The sequence below is a fragment of the Urocampus carinirostris genome, chromosome 8, assembly GCF_059441175.1.
Source record: "Urocampus carinirostris isolate Australia breed hairy pipefish chromosome 8, RoL_Ucar_1.0, whole genome shotgun sequence".
NCBI classification, from domain to species: domain Eukaryota; kingdom Metazoa; phylum Chordata; class Actinopteri; order Syngnathiformes; family Syngnathidae; genus Urocampus; species Urocampus carinirostris.
This window is the reverse complement of record NC_142356.1, coordinates 29535215-29555401: the sequence shown is the minus strand read 5'-3', so window position 1 is coordinate 29555401 and position 20187 is coordinate 29535215. Positions and strand designations below refer to the sequence as shown.

Genomic DNA, 20187 nt, shown 5'->3' with positions numbered 1-20187 from the left:
AATTTAGACCCTAGAAACCTAAACCTATTTTCTGTAACTGTGAAATTATATAAAGTACTTTGTAGATGTCTCCACACTCACACCAGGTTTGGTCTAGTGAAAAAATAATAACTCCTTCATTTTAAACTCATTCAGTGCCATAAAGTATCAATACATTTTCTTCTTAGTTTTATTAAAAAAAACAGTATAAAGGGTTTGGCGCAGCTCATCAGTAAGTATAAAGCTTCTGGGAATGATGTCAGTAAGAAAAATCACCATTGGATGGCAGGAGTGGTTTTGATCACATCTTTGTCTACACATTGAAGAAGCCCCCACAAGTTTTACTTCCTTTATCCAGTGATTGAGAGTGTGTAAGTAGCCCTCGAGTAGGCTTAGTAAAGCAGTTTGGTAAGAGGAGTGAATATATGGAAGAGGAAAGCAAATGTTCAACAAAACTTTTTTACTAGATAGTCGAACAGTGAGGGATGGCGTTTCGTGCATGTCCACAGGAATGCTTTCGCCATAGTGACATAATTCATATTATCCTGTCACCGGATACATCGGGCGCTGAAAAGTTCTTGCAAAGTTCATGCATAAGTTCGGTGTTCTTGCAATTAAATGTTATTTTACAAGCAAAGTGCACCTGTGTTTATGGAAAGCATTGATCATATATTGGCGGTATCACAAACGTAAAAAAATAAAGCACCAAAGGTAAAGTTTTGTCTGAAATGCATCCTTTCACAAAAAGCTGTTTCTTTCTCAGAAATTCTCTTGGAAACGAGTATTTTCAAGAAACTTAGTAATGCTCACCTGTTGTTTAAGAAACAATGGCAAACGATAGAAACATGTTTTTTCAAATGAAAGACGAGGGTATAAGCTTTCTTTCGGCATGTCCTATATAACGTTGGAGGAGAATTTTCCGTGAGCCTTCAAAAATGAGTCAAAATTGGCTGGCACCGGTTCTTCCAATTTGAAAAACGTCTAATAAATAGTCACAAAAACACATTAGTAGTCAGTGAGAACCATACACATTTGTGTAAACATCGAGAACAAACTGGCTTTTCATTAACCTGCTGCACTTGTTTTTGTCTGTTTAGAGGACCAAAAATAAAACAAACCACGGAATCTAGTCAGTAAGTTTAACCTCAGTATTTTGATAGTGTGTCATGCCTTTTCATCCGGGCCCTTCTATTCATTCCTGCAGTGCTGACCCCCAGGGTTAGGGTGGAGAAGTACAGATGGGGGGCGAAAAAGCCAAGCCAATCTATTGGCCACGCTGGCGCACTCACGCCTGCCCACATTTTCGTGGCAATTGCCTTAAATGTGTCAGTCATGCTTCAGAACACAGAGATTCTTTTCACGCTGCCACTAAATTGAAGGGGAAGCACTCGCTCTCACACGTTTTATTATCGCTGCGCCGGCTCAGTTGGGGACCTGCAGGACCTGACGACGGTGGGGATGAAGCGCGCACGTATCGACAATTTAAAAAGAGTAGAGGGTAGGACTAGAGGGGCTTAGTTAAGTGAGACCACACTGAGTCACTCGGTCCTGTTAAGGCTTTAACAACTTGTTTTTTATGAGTCGTCGTTTGGCATTCGCTAAATTCAAAATTCAAAATGGCCTTTTAATTTTGAAACAGACGGCGGACACAAAACCATAAAGTTAGGGAATATATAAAATTCTTATATTTTAAACAGTATTTTAAGCCCTTTTTTATAGGTTGGTTCTTGCTTGCACATATCTGTATGTGGTGTTTTAGGTCTTTATCATATTCCCCATTATTCATTAATGATTTATTAATTTCCTTATTACTTAAATCTTATTTCATGTAGAAAAAATTTTATTTGAAAATAGTGGACATTTTTTATCTTTTGGAAATCCTGATGAGCTCCCACGATACCTGGACCCTACCTCTGATGGGCCAAAGTAACATGAGTTTGAGACCCCTGACTTAAAGTGAGGAAATGGTGAAAAATAATAAATTTGCGTTGTGTGTGCTCCAAAATACTAGCCTTTTTTTCATTCACTGAAAACAAATATCATCAGCATGAAAAAATGGGACTAACTGTGTACTCCAGTAGGACTGACAGTCCTTAGGATAATTGAGTATGCCAAAACACGTTACAACAACAACTTTGTTTCCTTTCAGATAAGTAAATTTTTACAGGATAATGAACTGCAAAATACTCCTAAAGTGGTTCATTGATTCCTAGCCAGATTTGCTAATTTGAATGCACGTAAATGTCTTATTCCTAACAAATTTAATTAAGTACATTTTGTACAAATATGTAGCTCTGAGGAAAAGACAGAATGTTTTGCCTTTTATTGTTTACATATTAGTGCATTTTGCATACAGCTCATGAAAACCCAAAATTCCTATCACAAAAGAATTTCCATATCATGAAAAGATGCTCTAAATGAGCTACTGACCTAAACATCCAACGAGTTAACTCTACACACCTTCAAATGATTACTAAGGCTGTTAAAAACACCCAGCCTGGTTTGTTACTCAAAACCGCAATCATGGGTAAGACTGCTGACCTGACTGCTGTCCCGAAGGCCACTATTGACATTCTCAAGCAAGAGGGTATGACACAAAAGGAAAGTTTCTGAGCAAATAGGCTGTTCCCAGAGTGGTGTATTAAGGCACCTCAGTGGGAAGTAAGAAAAAAATGTGGCAGAAAACACTGCACAACCAGAAGAAGTGACCGGATCCTGACAAATATTGTGGAGAACCTTGGAGGAGAACCTTGGAGGACCTGAGGAAGCAGTCGATTGAGTCTGGCAGTCTGACCCTATAGACCGTGGAATAAATGAATAAGAAAAAAAGTGTGTGAAAAAGACCTCGACACAGGCGTGTGAAGGATATGGGCTCCAGGTGCTGCATTCCCCAGGTCAAGCCACTTCTGAACCAGTAACAGCTGCAGAAACGGCTGATCGGGGTGACAGACAAGAAACACTGAACAGTTGCTCAGTGGAGTAACGTACTTTTTTCGGATGAAATGTCTATCAGTAATCAATGTGCCAGAGTTTGGAAGATTGGGGAGAAGGAAATGTCAAGTCCAGTGTCAAGTACCCACAGTCAGTGATGGTCTGGGGCACCATGTCAGCTGCTGTTGCACTGGGTTTTATCAAGGGCAGGGTCAATGCAGCTTGCTAACAGGAGATTTGGGAGCATTTCATGCTTCCATCTGCTGAAAAGCTTTATGGAGATAAATATGTTATTTTTCAGCACAACCTGGCACCCGCTCACAGAGCCAAAACCACTGGTAAGAGGTTGACAGACCATGGTTTTACTGTGCACAATTGGCCTTCAAACTCTCATGACCTGAATCCCATTGAGAATATGTGTGATAATGTGAAAAGTAAGTTGAGAGACACCAGACCCAACACTGTGAATGAGCTTAAACATGCTATCGAAGCATCCTGCGCCTCCATAACACTTTCGCAGTGCCAAAGGCTGATTTTGCCTCTATGCCACACCACATTGAAGCAGTCATTTATGCAAAAGGATACCCGACCTAGTACTGAGTGCAAAACTGAATATAATTATTTGAAGGTTTTTAATTAAAAACACTTATTTTTATTGGTCGGGTGAAATATGCTAATTATTTGAGATAGGGATTTTTGTTTTTTCCTTACTATTTTTGCCATTAATATAAAAACAATTAAAGGCTTGAAATACTTCAGTTGTGTGTAATGAATCAAAAATAAATGTAGTACATTACAGAATATAATGAACTTTATAACAATATGCTATTTTTTTAGAAAGACCAGTATGACATCAACCGCAAATTATTTTGCATGCCCCAAAACCTATAAGATATAAACTGCGGTGCTCGTGCGTATTTATTTATGTCACTCAGATGCTTGGCTGGTATCCGTAGGTATCATATAAAATACTGATCTGATATTGGTATATTAACTTGATTACATTTAAGCTGGGGTTCCAAAGTTAAGATTTCTTCAGTCAACCGAATGAAACACCCACCATGACGTGAACGACAACTAAAATGAGTTTGACATGCTGACCCTTGGTAGGACGAGTTATTGCTCGCAAGAAGACGATACTTGCCTGCAGGTTGTGTCTCTCCAGTCTCATCTCGAGTGTTTCGTTCTGCTTCTCCAAACGCTGCTGCTCTGCCTCCAGATCTTCAATTTTCTGCCTGCAGAAAGTAAACTAAATATGATTGAATGACCCCCAAAAATTGTCAATTACGGCTGCTTACACATCCTTGCCTACCTGAGCATAGCAACCTCCTCTTTGCTCGCTGAAGAGAAGACGTCATCTGTTGAGGCCTGCAGCTTCTTAAGGGATTCTATTTCAAACTCCATCTGTAAGGGAGGTGTGCGAAAGACTGTTTTAGGAAGGGATTAGTCTTCAAGAAAACTGACGTTGAAACAAATATCAATGACACAATGTTTGGTTCCCAAATTCGGCTAATAGGACACAGGATGTCATTTGTTTAGGACTGGAAAAGACACAAATACATTTCCATGGAAATCTCTTGCCACAAGACAGTCCACATTTCCCTTACAAGTTTTTGTTCTGACATTGCAACGTTTCCGGCAATTATCCCTCATTTCCGTTTCCACAACCGTTTGCCTCGTTCAGCTGACAGCGTCTGCAGTTAATCCTTGCCGCTCATTCCCCGAGACAGATAAGTAATTACTGCTCTGGCAAGACAGGTGGATTTCATGCGTCAATAGCTACTCGCCACCACGTTGACATCTCCCCAGCAACAAAGGGCCATTAAAAAAGTAGGATGGAGTGAGTACATACATGGAGACGGTCAAAGTTCGGGAAGGTGAATTAATGCGGGGTTTGAACACTTTTTACATGGCCAAATTAATGCACTTTTTAACAACTTCAAAACCAAAGTTTTTCAGTGACATTAAAAGAAGAAATCCGGTGTGAATCATGTATTTTGCAGAGCCACAAATTTATCTGCGATTTTCATATACAAATTTAAATCCTCCGTGTGCCTTTATCAAGACACAATTTGCAGACCTTGGAATTGTAAATAGTTAAATTTGGTTTACATTTGATCATTTATTTAAAGCACTGAAGAGGTAATATATTTAGTTTTGATTTTATTGTTTGGCATTTTGAGGGATTTTGGGTTATTTGACCTTTAATCAGTCCAGTGTGAAAAAGCTAAAATTGTTTTGTTTTTTACATTGTTTTGTAGATCTGTGAATATTTTTATTTATATTTCATGTGTTTTTCAGGGATCCAATTCAAAGCATATGAAATTACTAATTGGGTGCTCAAGGTTTTATTATTATTTTTAATAATCATTAAAAAAGGGAGCCGTCAGGGAGACGAGCTAAAAGAGCCAGCCTAAATAGAGCTATCTTCTTGGATGCGACGAGTAGGGGGCGGTAACAGTTAGCATGACAACAGTTAGCAACCGGAACAGGCGCGTCGAGGTCATTTTCACACACTTTTTTTCTTATTCATTTATTCCACGGTCTATAGAGTCTGACTGCCAAGAAACATGTCATTGGCAACAATCTCAAGCATTTTCAAGCACGTCACCCATAACTCAAGCGTTTTCCTAATCTTGAAAACACAAGATTATAATTCTACCATTTTTAAGGATTTTAATCACCCTGAGTGTTATCTGGTTATTATTTATTTCATTGATAGTGTTATTTTTTTTTTTTTTACTTTTGTTCTGTGAAAAATGCGGAGATTATTCTTTATTATTAGAGGTAAGATTGGGCCTAAAGAAACCAGCCTGACCCAACCTGGGCCATGGGTTTAAAAGCCCGAACCACATTTCAAATTTTATTTGTGTTGAGGAAGGGTGATTTTGGCCGTCTCCGAAAACAACAAGCAGCACAAGCATCAAGCAGCGTGCATTCCACGAAGAAAATGAAACAGAACACATGAACAGTGGAGAATCAAAAGAAAAAAAAATCAGCAAGAGAGAAGCCCGGCCCAGACAAAATAAATGATTGACATTTTATGCCTGAAGACGGGCACAAGATACTAATAATTTTTTTTCTAACCTTAGTTCTGTGAAGAATCCTTAAGGGTTATTTTATTGTGGCTTTTTGGAAATTATATATATATATATATATATATATATATATATATATATATATATATATAACCAACGCTAAGACGAGACTTTGTTAATTTTTTTTTTTTTTTTTTATATTTAGGCACTTCTGCCACACTTTTTCTGTTACAAACTGACCCTGGACCCTCATGAGAGAAGGAAAATTTATGGTGCCCTTAAGAAGCTTCTAAACCTCTGTTTTAGAATGAAAACAACAAGTTTAAAAATCAACTTTCATGCTAATAGGGTAACTGATTTTAATAAGTATATATTATATTACACACAAACTTTATACATGAAACTTATATTGATTTAACGTGCAAACTCTCTAAGTTGGTCTGTTATTTTCAGTGCGAACACTTAAAGATAACCAGTACCTTAACTTGCCCAAAGAGACAAAACCAATGCTAAGACGAGACTATGTTAAGGTCCACATTTCAATGTTTTTGAGAGAAGATATGTTAGGCAGTGACGTGGCGTTGACAATTGCGCTTGTTTCTTCTGCCACTGATATTTTTAGCCACCGCTTGAATATAGGACATGTTTTCCACGTCGCAAACATCAAGCAACTCGTGAGGTCAAAGGAAATGAGGAGCCTGACAGCGCTAGGATACTGATTTACAGCTTGACGCTTGTTTAACAAACACATCAGCTATAAATGCGAAGGTTTGGTTGGGAAACTGTGTGCGAGTGTGTCTGCAGTCTGACTTACGGTCTGAAGTTGCAGTTTAAGACTGCCAATCTCTTCCTGTGCTTTGGTGAGCTGCGCCTGAGAACATGAGCACAAAAAAATTCGTATAAAGAGTACTTTTACAATTCAAAGAGTTTGCAGCGCAAATAAAGTAGGGAGAGAAAGAGGCAGTAACAGAGAAGCAGACAGAGACAAAGACAAAAACAGACAGACAAAGAGACAGAAGCAGAGAAAAAGATGGACAACAGAGTCCAACAGAGAGAGAAACCAACAGAGAAAGACATAAACACAGAGAGAGAGACAGAGACAGAGAGAAAGAAAAACGACAAAGTCACCAAGTGTATGGCACTTTCCCATGACAAAATTGCTGAGTAACCTAGTCCCATTTAGCCATGCTTTGCTTGGCCAGCCTAATCAGGGTTGCATTTCCATCACAACTTGGATTGTTTAAAGAGGCAGAAATGGGGAAGGGTTCAATAAGAAGGTTCTTTCTACCACAATGGACATTAACCAGGACAAAGAAAGCAACAAATTTCACATTGTTGGCGGCAATTGAAAACAATCATAAAATGTCTTACGACATAAAACATTACACCATCCCCAATACAGACAAATGTTAATAACAAATTGCTAATAATAAACTAGGCCAAAAATGTTAGCGATTGAGAGAATACAAAACACGCTAAAGCTAAAATGGAATAACATTATACAATAATGGAATAAAATTAGGGGCGCCACCAGGCTGTACTTGCCCAAGACACACCACAGGAAATGGTGCCCCTACGACCCTAGAGGTGAAGGGATCCAACCAACCAACAATATTTCAACCAGATCAGGTTGTCCCCTGCCCACAGCCTGAAGATGTTGGTTTGAAGAGAAGATTGCATTAGGCTGCTGGGAGAGGTCAGTAGTCGCAGTACCCAGTTTAGCCGTTAGAGGTAGTTAGAGACCCCACGAAATCAGATGCTTATCGATTTTGTTGGTATTTTTTGGGGGTGGTTTGACTCAAAATCTAGCTAAAGGCACTCATGGAGGCTTAAGGTACAACTGTGTAGATTTTCGCAAAAATTGGTTTAACTGTTTTGGGGCCTGTAAATCTCGCGCACAGAAACCCAAATTGGGATGGATAAAGTAGTTTAGATAGATTATATTTAGATTAGCCATTAGGTGAGGGAAAGTGCCCATTGTCACCACAACAAAGCTTCAAAAAAGTTCACTGTAAAACCTAATACTGTACACATCATATAATGAAGAAAATATATACTGACAAAGGGACAATATATATCGATCAAAAAAATGTACCAAGAAATAAAAACAAAAAACAGTAAAATGGAAAAACTGAAAGCTTTCAGAGCGATTTCAGGGTTTTTTTTCAGGATTTCAAGAGGTATTTAAATATTTGGAAAACTAGATCACAAATTTGAAAAACTTGGATTAAGTTTCCCTACAGCGACTGGCACACACCTCCATCTCCGTGTTGAGGTTTTGCGTTTTGTGCAGCATCTCTTCTGACTCTTTGACTCGCTTGCTGAGCTGCGGTGAATGCTCGGCGGGAGCCAGCTCGCTGTCGTAAGACTCCAAGATGGAGCGCATGCCGTCGCGTTCCTGCAACACGTACACACAAAGACACATTTAAACCCCCCAGGAAATCTCCTTCCAGACAAGGTCGTGACTTTACCATAATTCTGACACGTAACATTTGTGAAGGGAAATGAAGTGTGCCTTGTTATTTGCCATTTCACTGATTGGCCTGCCACTTCTCTGCAGTTGGCATGTGACAGGTAAAGATATTTTTTCTTTTTAGAGAAACAGTCAAGTGACATAAGGTGCTTTGGGTCACGCTTGCCGCTGTAACTACTAACGCAGGACTCCAAACAGGAGGATGAAGACAGGCGAATCAAAGTAAAGACTGATGACAGAGTGGCATCACATGATTCGGGGGAGGTTTGGTAGGGTTAATTTGTGTTTGGTGAGTACATGATCAATAGAAAATGTCATTTATTTGACTTATTTCTGAATATTGAATCCATCTTTTTAGACCAAGCCTCGAACAACTACTCAACTCTTAAGCCATCACCGATACTACTAAATACATCAAATTCACCCTGAAAAAACAGTGACATATTTTAAGACCATAAAATTCTCCGTTTCCCCAAAAGTAATTAGGCGAGAAGATTTCCTATCTTCAAGATTTTGAACTTGCAAGGACTGGGAGAAGGAGCTTTCAGATAACAGAATACCATCCCTTAAGTAAAGCCCTCCTCCGAGCCCTCTCTATTTATTCAATTTTAAAGGTAACAAAAAAAAAAGACATTAACCCTAAAGGGTGTCGGAATCAAAAAATAGCGACATAATTGGCCGATAGCAACAATAATTTAGTAGTCAAAAAAAAACTAACAACAGTTAGGAACTGGCATCTCCTTCGCATTTTCCCAACATTAAAAACAGGATAAATGTATCACGATTGTTATATAGCTTTTTAGTTGTACTGAATTTATCACACTTACAAATGCTGTAGGACACATATATCTCAAATTATAGGCCCGCAGGCCGGATATAACCCACAAAAAAGGTTTTCTTCGGCCCCTGTGATGATCTTGATTATTGTACTATACTCCAAGAATCGTTGGGTATTTTGACACTGTTATTGTTAACGTTTGACACTGTTGTCCTCCTTGAAGAAAACATTCTCTATATTTATACACTTGCTTTATATTTTAATCCAATTCTATTACAAAACATTTCAGTCGTGAAAATAACAGAAAATTGCTGGTAATATTTTTGAAAATGAATGCACATGTTTATTAAAACATTACCAAAATACATTAAATCTCACCATCTGATAGATATCATACTTTTTCTTACCCTATTGTAAATGTACGATTAGAATGGACTTACTCATACAAATGACGGAACTGATGATGGCCCTGCATAATATATGAGCTAAGAGAACGGACCATATTGGACAAAGGAAAAACAAGCTGAAAAAAAGAAGAAAAAGATCCTCAATTCAGCATCATCTCAAGTGTCACATGTGTGTCTCAAAATAGCTCGCAACTGTCGTGTATGTGGACGTGAAGCACTTTATTTTTTACTTAAAGGAACCCAATCAGAAGCGGGACATTAATGTGACAGGGAAGTAAAAAAAAATCGGGATTCAATTTGACCTTGAGGTGGAATACAAACTACTGGTAGATATTTGCACCCAAATTATTAAAATACAATAAGATATGGAAATAGATAAAAATAGCCAATCCAGATTAATCTCACTCCAATTTTGTTGTTAATCTAAATTAAACTCTATTAAAATTACTCATTTGAAATAGTTTATATACTTCTATTTTAGCATCTAATACTTTTTTTCAATAAATGCTTCATTTTTATTTTGACAAACATGATCAAAAGAAATAAATTAACAATGAAATCCATCCATCCATCATCTGCACCGCTTATCCTCAGTAGGGTCGCGGGGGTGCTGGAGCCCATCCCAGCAATCCTCGGGCAGTGGGCAGGGGACACCCTGAACTGGTTGCCAGCCAGTCGCAGGGCACACATGGACAGACAATTCGCTCGCTCATTCACACCTAGGGACAGTTTGGACCGGCCAATTCACCTAACATGCATGTTTTCGGAATGTGGGAGGAAACCGGAGTGCCCGGAGGAAACCCACGCAAGCACGGGGAGAACATGCAAACTCCACACAGGAGGTTTCATTTCAAGACCCCAGAACTGTGCCGCACACGCGCTAAGCACCGCACCGCCATGCTAACAATGAAATATTTATGGTAATAAAAAAATAATGTGAAATTATTTATTTTGTCGGTAAATTAAGATTTGTTTAAGGACCTACTAATATATGCATTCAAACATTCAAATTAACAATATTTACTATCCCGACGCTACTCTTATTTTACTTTTTACCAGTGCATGAATTTTATCAGTTTTCTGGTGATGTCAAAACGCTTCTTTTTTTCTTTTTATTCTAAAACAGTCAAAATCTTATGTATGTAAGTATGCCACTCTGTTCCTTGACGGAACCATGATTGTGTTGGTTGAAAACAAAATTCTATAGCCTTGGAACTTTTTTGACATGGTGCGCAAACTGAACATTTGGTTTACATTGTGTTTACAAAAATGGCAACCTATACCTTTGCTCCAAGCTTGTGCCATCATTGCAGCTGCAGCCAGCTCGGTTAGGATGCGCGTACGAGAAGAGCATTTCTTAAAGGCGCTCGAATAAACTCTTCTTTTTTAATATTTCTTGGGGTTTGGGTTGGAGTTTGGACTCTACTCGAGACAGGCCTTTTCCTACTCTTACCATTTTCATGGAACACTGACAAATAGAAAGAAAACTCTCCAGCACGCTCTCATTTCTCAACCCTTATGCTTTGTTAAAAGTAAGTTAAAAGCAGATTGGTGCAGTTAAAAATATAGCATAAGGGCGCTTGGAACTCAGTTGCGCATTGTTAACACAAACTGAATAGAGAACATATTTATCTTTCAGCTTCTAAAGGACATCTCAAACGACCCACTCCACCTTTAATAGAGTGCATATCTTTTCTTTCTCAATTGGATTGCACTAGCTCTGCTAATGTCAAGCTGCGAAACCTCAGTTCACATGAGCCAGATATTCCTCTGTACCTCCTGAAGTACAATGCATGAAATAAAATTCGGTGCACGACCAAAAGCACCCAGTCAGTTTAAGATATATTGGCCAAAATGTCCTGGATAGACCGTACTTGACTTAAGATCAAAGGTGATTTTTTTTCTCCTGCGACAAGAGTCTTGTGATAATGCAGCAAGATTACGATAACTGCCCGGCTCTAAAAGTAATCCAAGTGGATGGACAAAATTCTCCCAAAATTCAGAGACCTAAAATATATTTAGTTTAGCCTGACTGATATGTGTTGTCATATTGAATGTTGACCCAGAGGCCTCATCGGGACAAAAAAAAACAGATAAAAATATCCCTATAAATCAGGTGTTGATCACTCCCACCAACAAATCAAAAGTGTAACAAAACTCATAGGGGAAATAAAAAGGCGGCATTAGCTCAGGAGGTAGAGCGCTTGTCTTGGGTTCGATTGTCTTGGCTCCTCCATGTTATATGTCGAATTGTCCTTGGGCAAGACACTGAATCCCTAATGCCCCTGATAGCAGGTAGTTGCCTTGCATGGCTGACCCTGCTATCTGTTAGTTAGTGTGTAAAAGTGAAAAGTGTGAAAAACATTGGAAAGCGCTTTGGGTCTTCATTGACTTGAAAAGAGCTATATAAATGCAGACCAAATGCAGACCAGTTGTCTGCCCTGGTGTCTGGTAAAAAGGGTAGGTGGAAACGGCGAGGTAAAAAGGGAATTTAAGAGGTCAGATTTAAACAGCTTTGCTCCTGTTGGCTATTTATTGGTTATTCACGCCTTTCATCTAAATCGGAAATCTGTCAGATAAAGACGAAAAAGCTCCTAATTTGAAAAACAAACAGAAGGGAGCGGAAGGACGAAGTGATAAAACCGTCATTAGCATTTTCATCACCTTTTCATCCCGATGCCTGCAGGTCAACAACTTCCAAACAGCCGACAACAGAGAAGCCACAAGCCTTCTACAATGAAAAAGTCCATGCTCTGTGATGATTGAACGTAATTGGATTTGCAGTATTGGACCCTGAGGTGAACAACTGATAAAAAATTAAAAACACATTCTCTATAAACTAAAAAACAAAATGCCAAATTGTATATCGAGGCAAGTAATTTAAGAGTGGGATTTGATCCCCCTTAAGCTGTCACAAGTCACAGAATTCTTGATACGTTTGACGTATTCTAAATACTTAATTGAGGCTAAGAAACAAATATCTATTTTTTGCACAAACTATTAATGTTAAATTTGGGTTAATCATAACCTAAAATCAGGGTTTTCTGAACGTTTTGCAAAGAAAGTCTGATAAAATTAAACTTTATTTTAAAGTGTTTGTTGAGTTAGAACTATTCTTTCGTCTAAAATGCATTAAAATATTAATTGCCCATAATAAGTGTACCTGTATCATGTATTTTAATTAGGCGTTTTCAATTAAAGAAATTATCCAAACCTTTTTTTTTTTTGTCCTTTTTTTAAATCACCGTAAATGCTTCACAGTGTTTCAAGGTATTTTCTTTTAGTGAAGTGCAGCATTTGTGTGAAACATACCGGGCTAAATCATGTTAGAAGCCAACAAAGTATTTTATTGACCTTTACAGACACCGTATATGTGGAACTTATTTAAGATAAAAGTCAGTAAATGGACATGACTCATGTTTACTACCTCCTCCTATTCCAACTCCTCCTTAACGTTCTTATTAAATGAACAGACTTGCCTACATTCTGCTTCCTTCACTTTTTGTCAGGAGTGATCACGATTTTACTCAAAAAGAGAATGGAACATTGTGAAAAAAGCCAGGTGGGGCACCAAGGTTTCAAGCATATTCATACCAACTTCACGTTTAAAGGTTTTCATGCATTCTTTTATGGCGGACAAGAATACCCAAATGTATGTTGCCTTTTTTCAAACTGGTTTCCAGGACTTTTTTTCCCATAAACATACTGACTTTGACACCAAGTATACGATTACATTTTGAGTATTATGTAGGTTTAAAGAAGCAATACATCTGTCCTTAATGAACAAATATCTTGCCGGCCTCGAGATCTTAGGACTATAACATTTGGCATTAGCCAATCATACAAAACGACAGAGTGTAGATGTTATCCCAGTGTAATCCCATGTGTATTCTTGTATTGTAACTTTGGGTTTGTACTTTTGCATGCACGGCACCTTTCTGAGTAGCAAAAGCCTCTTCTGCAGCCGACGCAAGAGCACGTCCTGTGTCTCCCGCTTCTTCTGCTCCTCCAGCATTTTGCTGCGCTGCTGCGACAGCTCTGTCTGCAGCTCTGCAAGTGAACGCTCCAAGCTTCGAACGCTGTTCAAGGGAAAAATGGCATAAGAACACTTTTTTCTCTTTTAAGTCTTTATTACTGGTTTACCCTGGAATACTAATCCCGTTACATACAATGTTTACAAAGTTGTTATCAATGACAATAACAGGGTTCGTACACCTTTTTCATGGCCAAATTCAAGCACTTTTTAAGTATTCTCAAAGACAATTTTCCAATTTCTCCAGTACCATTAAAAAATTAAATCCGGTGTGAATTAAGAATTTCGCAGAGCGACAAATATATGGGCAATTTACCAATGTGATTTTTAATATTGCATGTGCAATTATGAAGACATTATTTATACATCTTGAGTTAATCGCGAATATATTTGTGGATCTGAATAATATGTGTGTAAATATATTTGAGATAAATCTCTCCCCATGTAGGTGTTGGGCAACAATGGCAACAATAGGTAGCTTACCACTAGGAAGCGCTACCTTAATTTTTTGCATGGCCCGTAATAAATGTCCATAATTGATACAAAACCCTGTACACCAATATTTAGGTGTAGTATGCATCTGTCCTATTAAGCGTAACACGAAAAGGGCGATGACGATTCAAAGGACAAGGCATACAAACTAATGCCAGATGCCACAGATCATGAGGTAAAAAAATCCAATGGCAAATCAATACCGCTAGAGAGCAGTGTCATTTTTGGGCAAATTTTATGTAAAACATGGCAACAATTTTAAGAATTTACAAGCACTTCAGCCACAATTTAAGCACGGTTCACAACTTGAAAATGCAACAATAAATTTCAAGCATTTTTAGGGATTTCAAGCGTACAAACCCTGCAATAAAGGCAAGTCCATTCATATACTATTGGCAAGATATATTTTCACTTTTGTTACAAACTTAAATATTTGCCCTTGCCCAGCCAATATAACAAAGCAAAACTATAATTTAGCAATGCACCGATTAAACAAGCATGGCCTGACTTTGTCTTTAGTCAAAAAAACAAGGCAATATTTGCATCACTTTGAAAAAAAATAAGCAATGACATTCTATATTTGTTTTTTTGTTTTTCCACAAAACTTTGTGGAAGATATAGTTAAAGCCTATCCACACAAGGGGGGATTTTGTGAAGTTAATATATCTACAGATAATACAAATGAATCATAAAACATTTTACAAATGTATCATAATAAAAGATTTGGACTAAGTATTAGGGCTGCACTATTTACTGAAATGTTATTGAAATTGCGAGGTGACGCAAGACACCCTTTATTTTCCTTCTCAAGGATTCCGTTCCATGTTTGTGAGTAATGGCCAACCAGAGTTGTCAGAGTTCGTGTTTTAACGGAAGGCAGGTTTTGACGGTACTGGCCAATAAAGGCGACGCAAAGTTCGCAAGGAAAAAGCTATGCCACAACACCACATGTGAGCCTCGTGTGTGTGCATAGAGCAACCGTAACAAAGCTCCCCAGCGGAAAGTTAGATATTATTTATTTTCTTCACTTTCTTCATGTCACCACGATAATTCATGTATTAAAAAAAAGATAACTAGAACCAGCACGGAAAATGACCCTTTCTTTCAAAATGTAAAATTGCGTTGAAATTGCAATACAGTAATTATCTGAAAAATTGCAATTATCGAAGGTTTTATTTCAAAATCGTGCAGCCCTACTAAGGTTGCACATTAATTTTGTTAGACTGATAATGATATTTAACTATTTAACAGGCACCAATACAAATATCAGACACGGATACCACTTGTTTATCAAATTCTTTCCCTCCTCTCGAAAAATAGCCATACAATTTAAAGAAGAAAAACTTATAATCGGGTGCACCTTATAGTCCGGAATTTACGGTATACAGGGTGGCACAGCGGAAAAGTGTTTAGCGCGTCAGCCCAATGTCAGAAGTCCCGGGTTTAAAACCAGCTACTGAACTAGCCTCCCTGTGCAGGGTTTGCATGTTCTCCCAGTGCCTGCATGGGCTTCCTCCGGGTACTCCGGTTTCTTCTCACATTCAAAAGACATGCATGGCAGGTTTACTGGCGACTCCAAACCATTCCTAGGTATGACTGTTCGGGTGGATGGTTGTATGTCTTTGTATGCCCTGTGACGGGCTGGCAGCCAGTTTAGGGCGAACTTCAGTTTTAATACGATACAGCATGTCAAATGCGATCCACTTTGATGTATCAAGATGGGAAACCCTAAGATCGCTTTCATTTACTTAAATTATTTGAGTGCATATATTAATGCTCAATATTGTTAAAAAAAAATAAACTGCACTTTGCATGTAGTCACTGAGTAACTATTTTATGGATATTAATATAAAATAGAGAATAAGTACCGTAAATTCCGGACTATAAGCCGCTACTTTTCCCCAAAATTTTCAACCCCGCGGCTTATTCAGAGATGCGGCCAATTAATGTAATTTTTCTAACGGGCCGCCGGCGGCGCTCGAGTATGAGAGGTAAGATTTAGACCGGTGAAAGATATGTGCCGAGGAAGATCACAACTTGTGAGCGTAAACATACCCTCGCCGTGCAAATTGCACAAAATGGGCTCATGGCGCAGCCACTATGTCAAAGGCAAACGGGCATTTCATTGGAATGTATTAATGTAAGGGAGCGTGGAACGACGTCATCATGACAAAATTTCTTTTTCACATTGAGAATGACAACTTAGATGTCTTTATCAATTAGGAAGAAGCGGGTGGTTTGCCATGATTCTTTCAATTACGGCTTTTATTTCCTTAACAGACTGATTAGCAGGTACGCGAGCGTCTTTTTAGTAGCACGGTTTAGGATGAAAGTAATATTATTATTATTAAAGCTTTGAAAACTCTCTTGATGTACCGTCTTTCTTTGTAAATATGTGTAATATGTATTTGCAACTGTATATTTTTGTAATGTATTTATTTGTATTTATTTGAGACACTTATTCTGCACGAGCAAATTAAAAAAGAGGGGCGGAGCAAACGCCAACGCTGATGGGAAAGTGGGGACCGGTAAAAGTGAGTATTTGTGGACACGGCGGACAATAATGGATATATATTTTTCCCACCCTTACCTTTGGAAATATATACTTTTTTTCCTTGGATTACTATCAACAGGCACCCAGAATCTGCAGGTCTGCAACAAATTTTAACTACCTATATCATTTTGCGTTCATTTTGGCGGCTGTGATTTATACACTGTGTGCTTCAATGAAGGACATTTAGGTTCAATCGCGGGACTTGAAGTTTGGCTTGGATTAATCTCGTGTTTGTTTGGTGTGGGTTCATGCGGCTTATATACAGGTGCGGCTTGTGTATGGACAAAATCGTTTTTTCCCTTAAAATGTGATGGGTGCGGCTTATAATCAGGTGCGCTCTATAGTCCGGAATTTACGGTAAACCACAACACAGCTACATTGTATAAGAAAGTAAACATTATGCTTTTGTTTTGTCAAAGCAACAAATGAAAATAGCTGATAGTAACTTTAAGAATAACAATCTAACACATCTTGCCTTTGTTATCAAGGTGTCAATATAAATGAGACAAAACACATTACGCTTTGACAAGATAACAAACCAAGTAATATATCTTGCCCTTGCTCAAAATAGCAGCATCTTACCTTTTCTTTGCCAAGATAAACAAAACAAAAACAACCTATCGAGCACTCTGCCTCCCCCACCCCAGAAAACATTGAGGATCAAGGATGCAGCCCAAAGAACAAGTTTTGCTTCAACTCTTGAGAGATGATGAAAAGTGCTCCTGTCGGCCCTGATCAATAGGACGGTAATTATACAGGGCGGCAGTGGTGGATGTGGGGGCAAAATAATAACTTGGCAACCCCCACCGCTTTTTTTTCTCACTCCCCCCTCTGCAGTAGCCCATTCTTCTGTTTCTATTTAATAATGAGGCCCATACGCTAGGCAGCAGAAACGCTTGTTAGCTAATGAAAGCTTTCGGAGGAAGCCAACGCACACAGCCCTCCCTCCAGACTTTCACCCCGGCCTAAGCAGGACGGCGTTAATTAATCCCAATTTCTCCTCTCGTCTGTTCCCGTACACATGCGTTACAGTTAGCGGTGCTATCAGGACAGAGAGCAGTTTAATTAACTTGGTGACAATTAGGGAGTTGTCCGAGATACGCGCTAATGGATGAAAGGGGGTATATTGTGAGAAATTGCGTTAGCTACCGGCCATTGAGAGTGTAGTTCTGTTCTTTCAGGGCAATTTCCCTCTGCTGGATCCGAATCACCTCCCTGGACAGATCTTCTGGTTTCCTGTAAAAAAAAAAGCCATGAGATCGAAGTGATGATGAGCAAAAACATTTTCAGTATCATCTTGCTGGGACTGCTTACAGTACCACTTAAACACACTCAAAATAATACAACAGGTCATATTGGAAAAGAGAGCAGTTGATAGGGCACCCGTCAGCACGCTGTTAGCATTTAAGTTTGGGTGAAATGGGGCTCTTAAGCCAGCACTTATCGCCGGGAAAAAACTGCAGTGTCACATACAGAGCCTTGAACAACACTCCAAAACTGGAGTGTGTGTAATAAATCGTCAGGCTGTACTTGTTATGCTGCATTGGAGGCTTTTTGGGATACACTGCATGTGACGTACCGATATGAGACAGTGGGCTGCTTTCACACTCTACATTTGGGTAATTAGATGCATGTTGGTGGCAATGCCAGGCTATAACTCTTTCATACTGCTCATCTGAGCGGGTTCCTTCCTAACTCTAATAAAGGTCAAAGTTTAGTCCACTTATAAATTTTGCTTTAAGGCAGGCATGCAAGCCCCCATTAATATGGAAGTTAAATATTTTATTTTGGCTTCAATTTCATGGAAAATGAATTACCCCTCTAAAATTCACTAAAAGGCATTAATGATTTTCATTACGACCCATTAACAATAACTGGCCTCTTTTATTGTTGATGTTTAACTGACACGGGAAAAATATATTTTAAGGAAAATTTTGCTTATTTTAAGGATATTTTTACTTATTTTCCTATATATTTTCTTGTTTCTCAGATGACCTAATAATTTGTATTTATCAAAAGAAACAAAAAAAAAAACCTTTAATGTTATAACAAGGATACATAGATTCATCAATACATTTGAAAATAATTTTGCATTTTTGTGGTTGGTAGACATTTGACTTGATCATTTTCTAAGAAGCTTGCCTGCTCAAAAAGTGTGAACAACCCTACCTTATCACATCAATGTTCTGGGTTCATACACTTTTTTAATGGCCAAATTCAAGGACTTTTTAAGGACTTTCAAAAGGCAATTTTTCAATCTCCCCAGTACTATTAAAAGAAAATAAATCAGGTGTGATGATCTGCAATTTACACAAGACATGTGATTTTTAGCTCTTGAGTAAATCGCAAATATATTTGCGAATTTGAACAACACGTGTGTAAATATTTTCAGACTAACATTTACCCATATAGAGGTGTGTAAAATGCAGTAGCTTACATTTTCACGTGCAGGAAGTTTTCCAGTTACAATTTCCCACTGATAGATGCTACCTTAATTTTTTGCATGGCCCGTATTAAATGTCCATAATTGATACATAATCCTTGCACTAAATCATATGTCAAGTGCCCTGTTTATGTGTAGCATCCACCTATCCTTTTAAGCACGACCCAAAAAGGGAAATGAGGACTCATAGGACAATGCCATACAAACTAATGGCAACCGCCATTGATCACGAAGGAACGAATGCAATGGCAAATCAAAGCCACCAGAGAGAAGTGTGCGTCATTTTTAAACATTAAATTCAAGCATTTTGAGATTTCAAGCAACCGTATAAAACACTGAATGTAATTTTGCTAGTATGTGTTAGCATGTACAATGCAGTCTTTGAAGAGATCTTGATCCTAAACTGTTGGCCCAAATCTCTGGTTAGGTCAGGTTCCAAATGTAAATTTCTTCTTTGTCGCTTTATTCATATTATGTAGCATGCTGCCTTAAATGAAGATTGAGCTTTTGCTGGTGGTTTTTGTTTTTTATTTGGATTAGCTAAGGTCCATAAACATTTGAGAATCCCTTTGACAGCGAATCTCCGAGTTTGACCGTAAGCCACCTTGCATCGCTTTAATTAGCGGGATTTCACAGTTAGAGCTAAAACAAACACATGCAAACAATTGATTAATTGCTTATTTTCTAAACTTTAACTTACTCAAAATTTACTTTTTGCTTCTTTGAAGGGGTGCAGGTACGAAGCCAAGTAGTTAATGTTTTGCAATACTGTATTTTGATACCAAGTAGTTAAAGTACATGACAAATTACTCTAAACTGGAAGGGTGTTTCCACAAATTAAAAGCAATCATGTAAAAAAGGATGAAGCATACAAAATTTAGACAATGATCTGGGCTCAAGCCTGCAAATTAAACTAAATGGTTGGGCCTGTGCAGGGGACCGACCGGTCCAGGTAAAATTGAATAAGCTCGGTATTACCTCTACTTTGAAGTAAAGTTAAGTATGTTTGTATTGTATACACCACTTTTAATTATTTATATGTGTTGTACGGCTTCAATT

At 38.3% G+C, this 20187-nt stretch overlaps 1 protein-coding gene across 1 annotated transcript in view; it reads right to left on the bottom strand.

Moving 5' to 3' along the window:
• Nucleotides 1-20187, bottom strand: part of mad1l1 (mitotic arrest deficient 1 like 1) — a 77416-nt gene that overhangs the window by 41713 nt on the left and 15516 nt on the right. Inside the window, exons 10-15 of the mRNA XM_088342262.1 lie at nucleotides 17835-17921; nucleotides 13541-13685; nucleotides 8206-8346; nucleotides 6763-6819; nucleotides 4223-4314; nucleotides 4055-4145 (exon numbers count right to left, since the gene is read on the bottom strand). Of these exons, the coding sequence (XP_088198388.1) occupies nucleotides 4055-4145; nucleotides 4223-4314; nucleotides 6763-6819; nucleotides 8206-8346; nucleotides 13541-13685; nucleotides 17835-17921 (613 nt within the window). The remainder of the gene's footprint in view (nucleotides 1-4054; nucleotides 4146-4222; nucleotides 4315-6762; nucleotides 6820-8205; nucleotides 8347-13540; nucleotides 13686-17834; nucleotides 17922-20187) is intronic.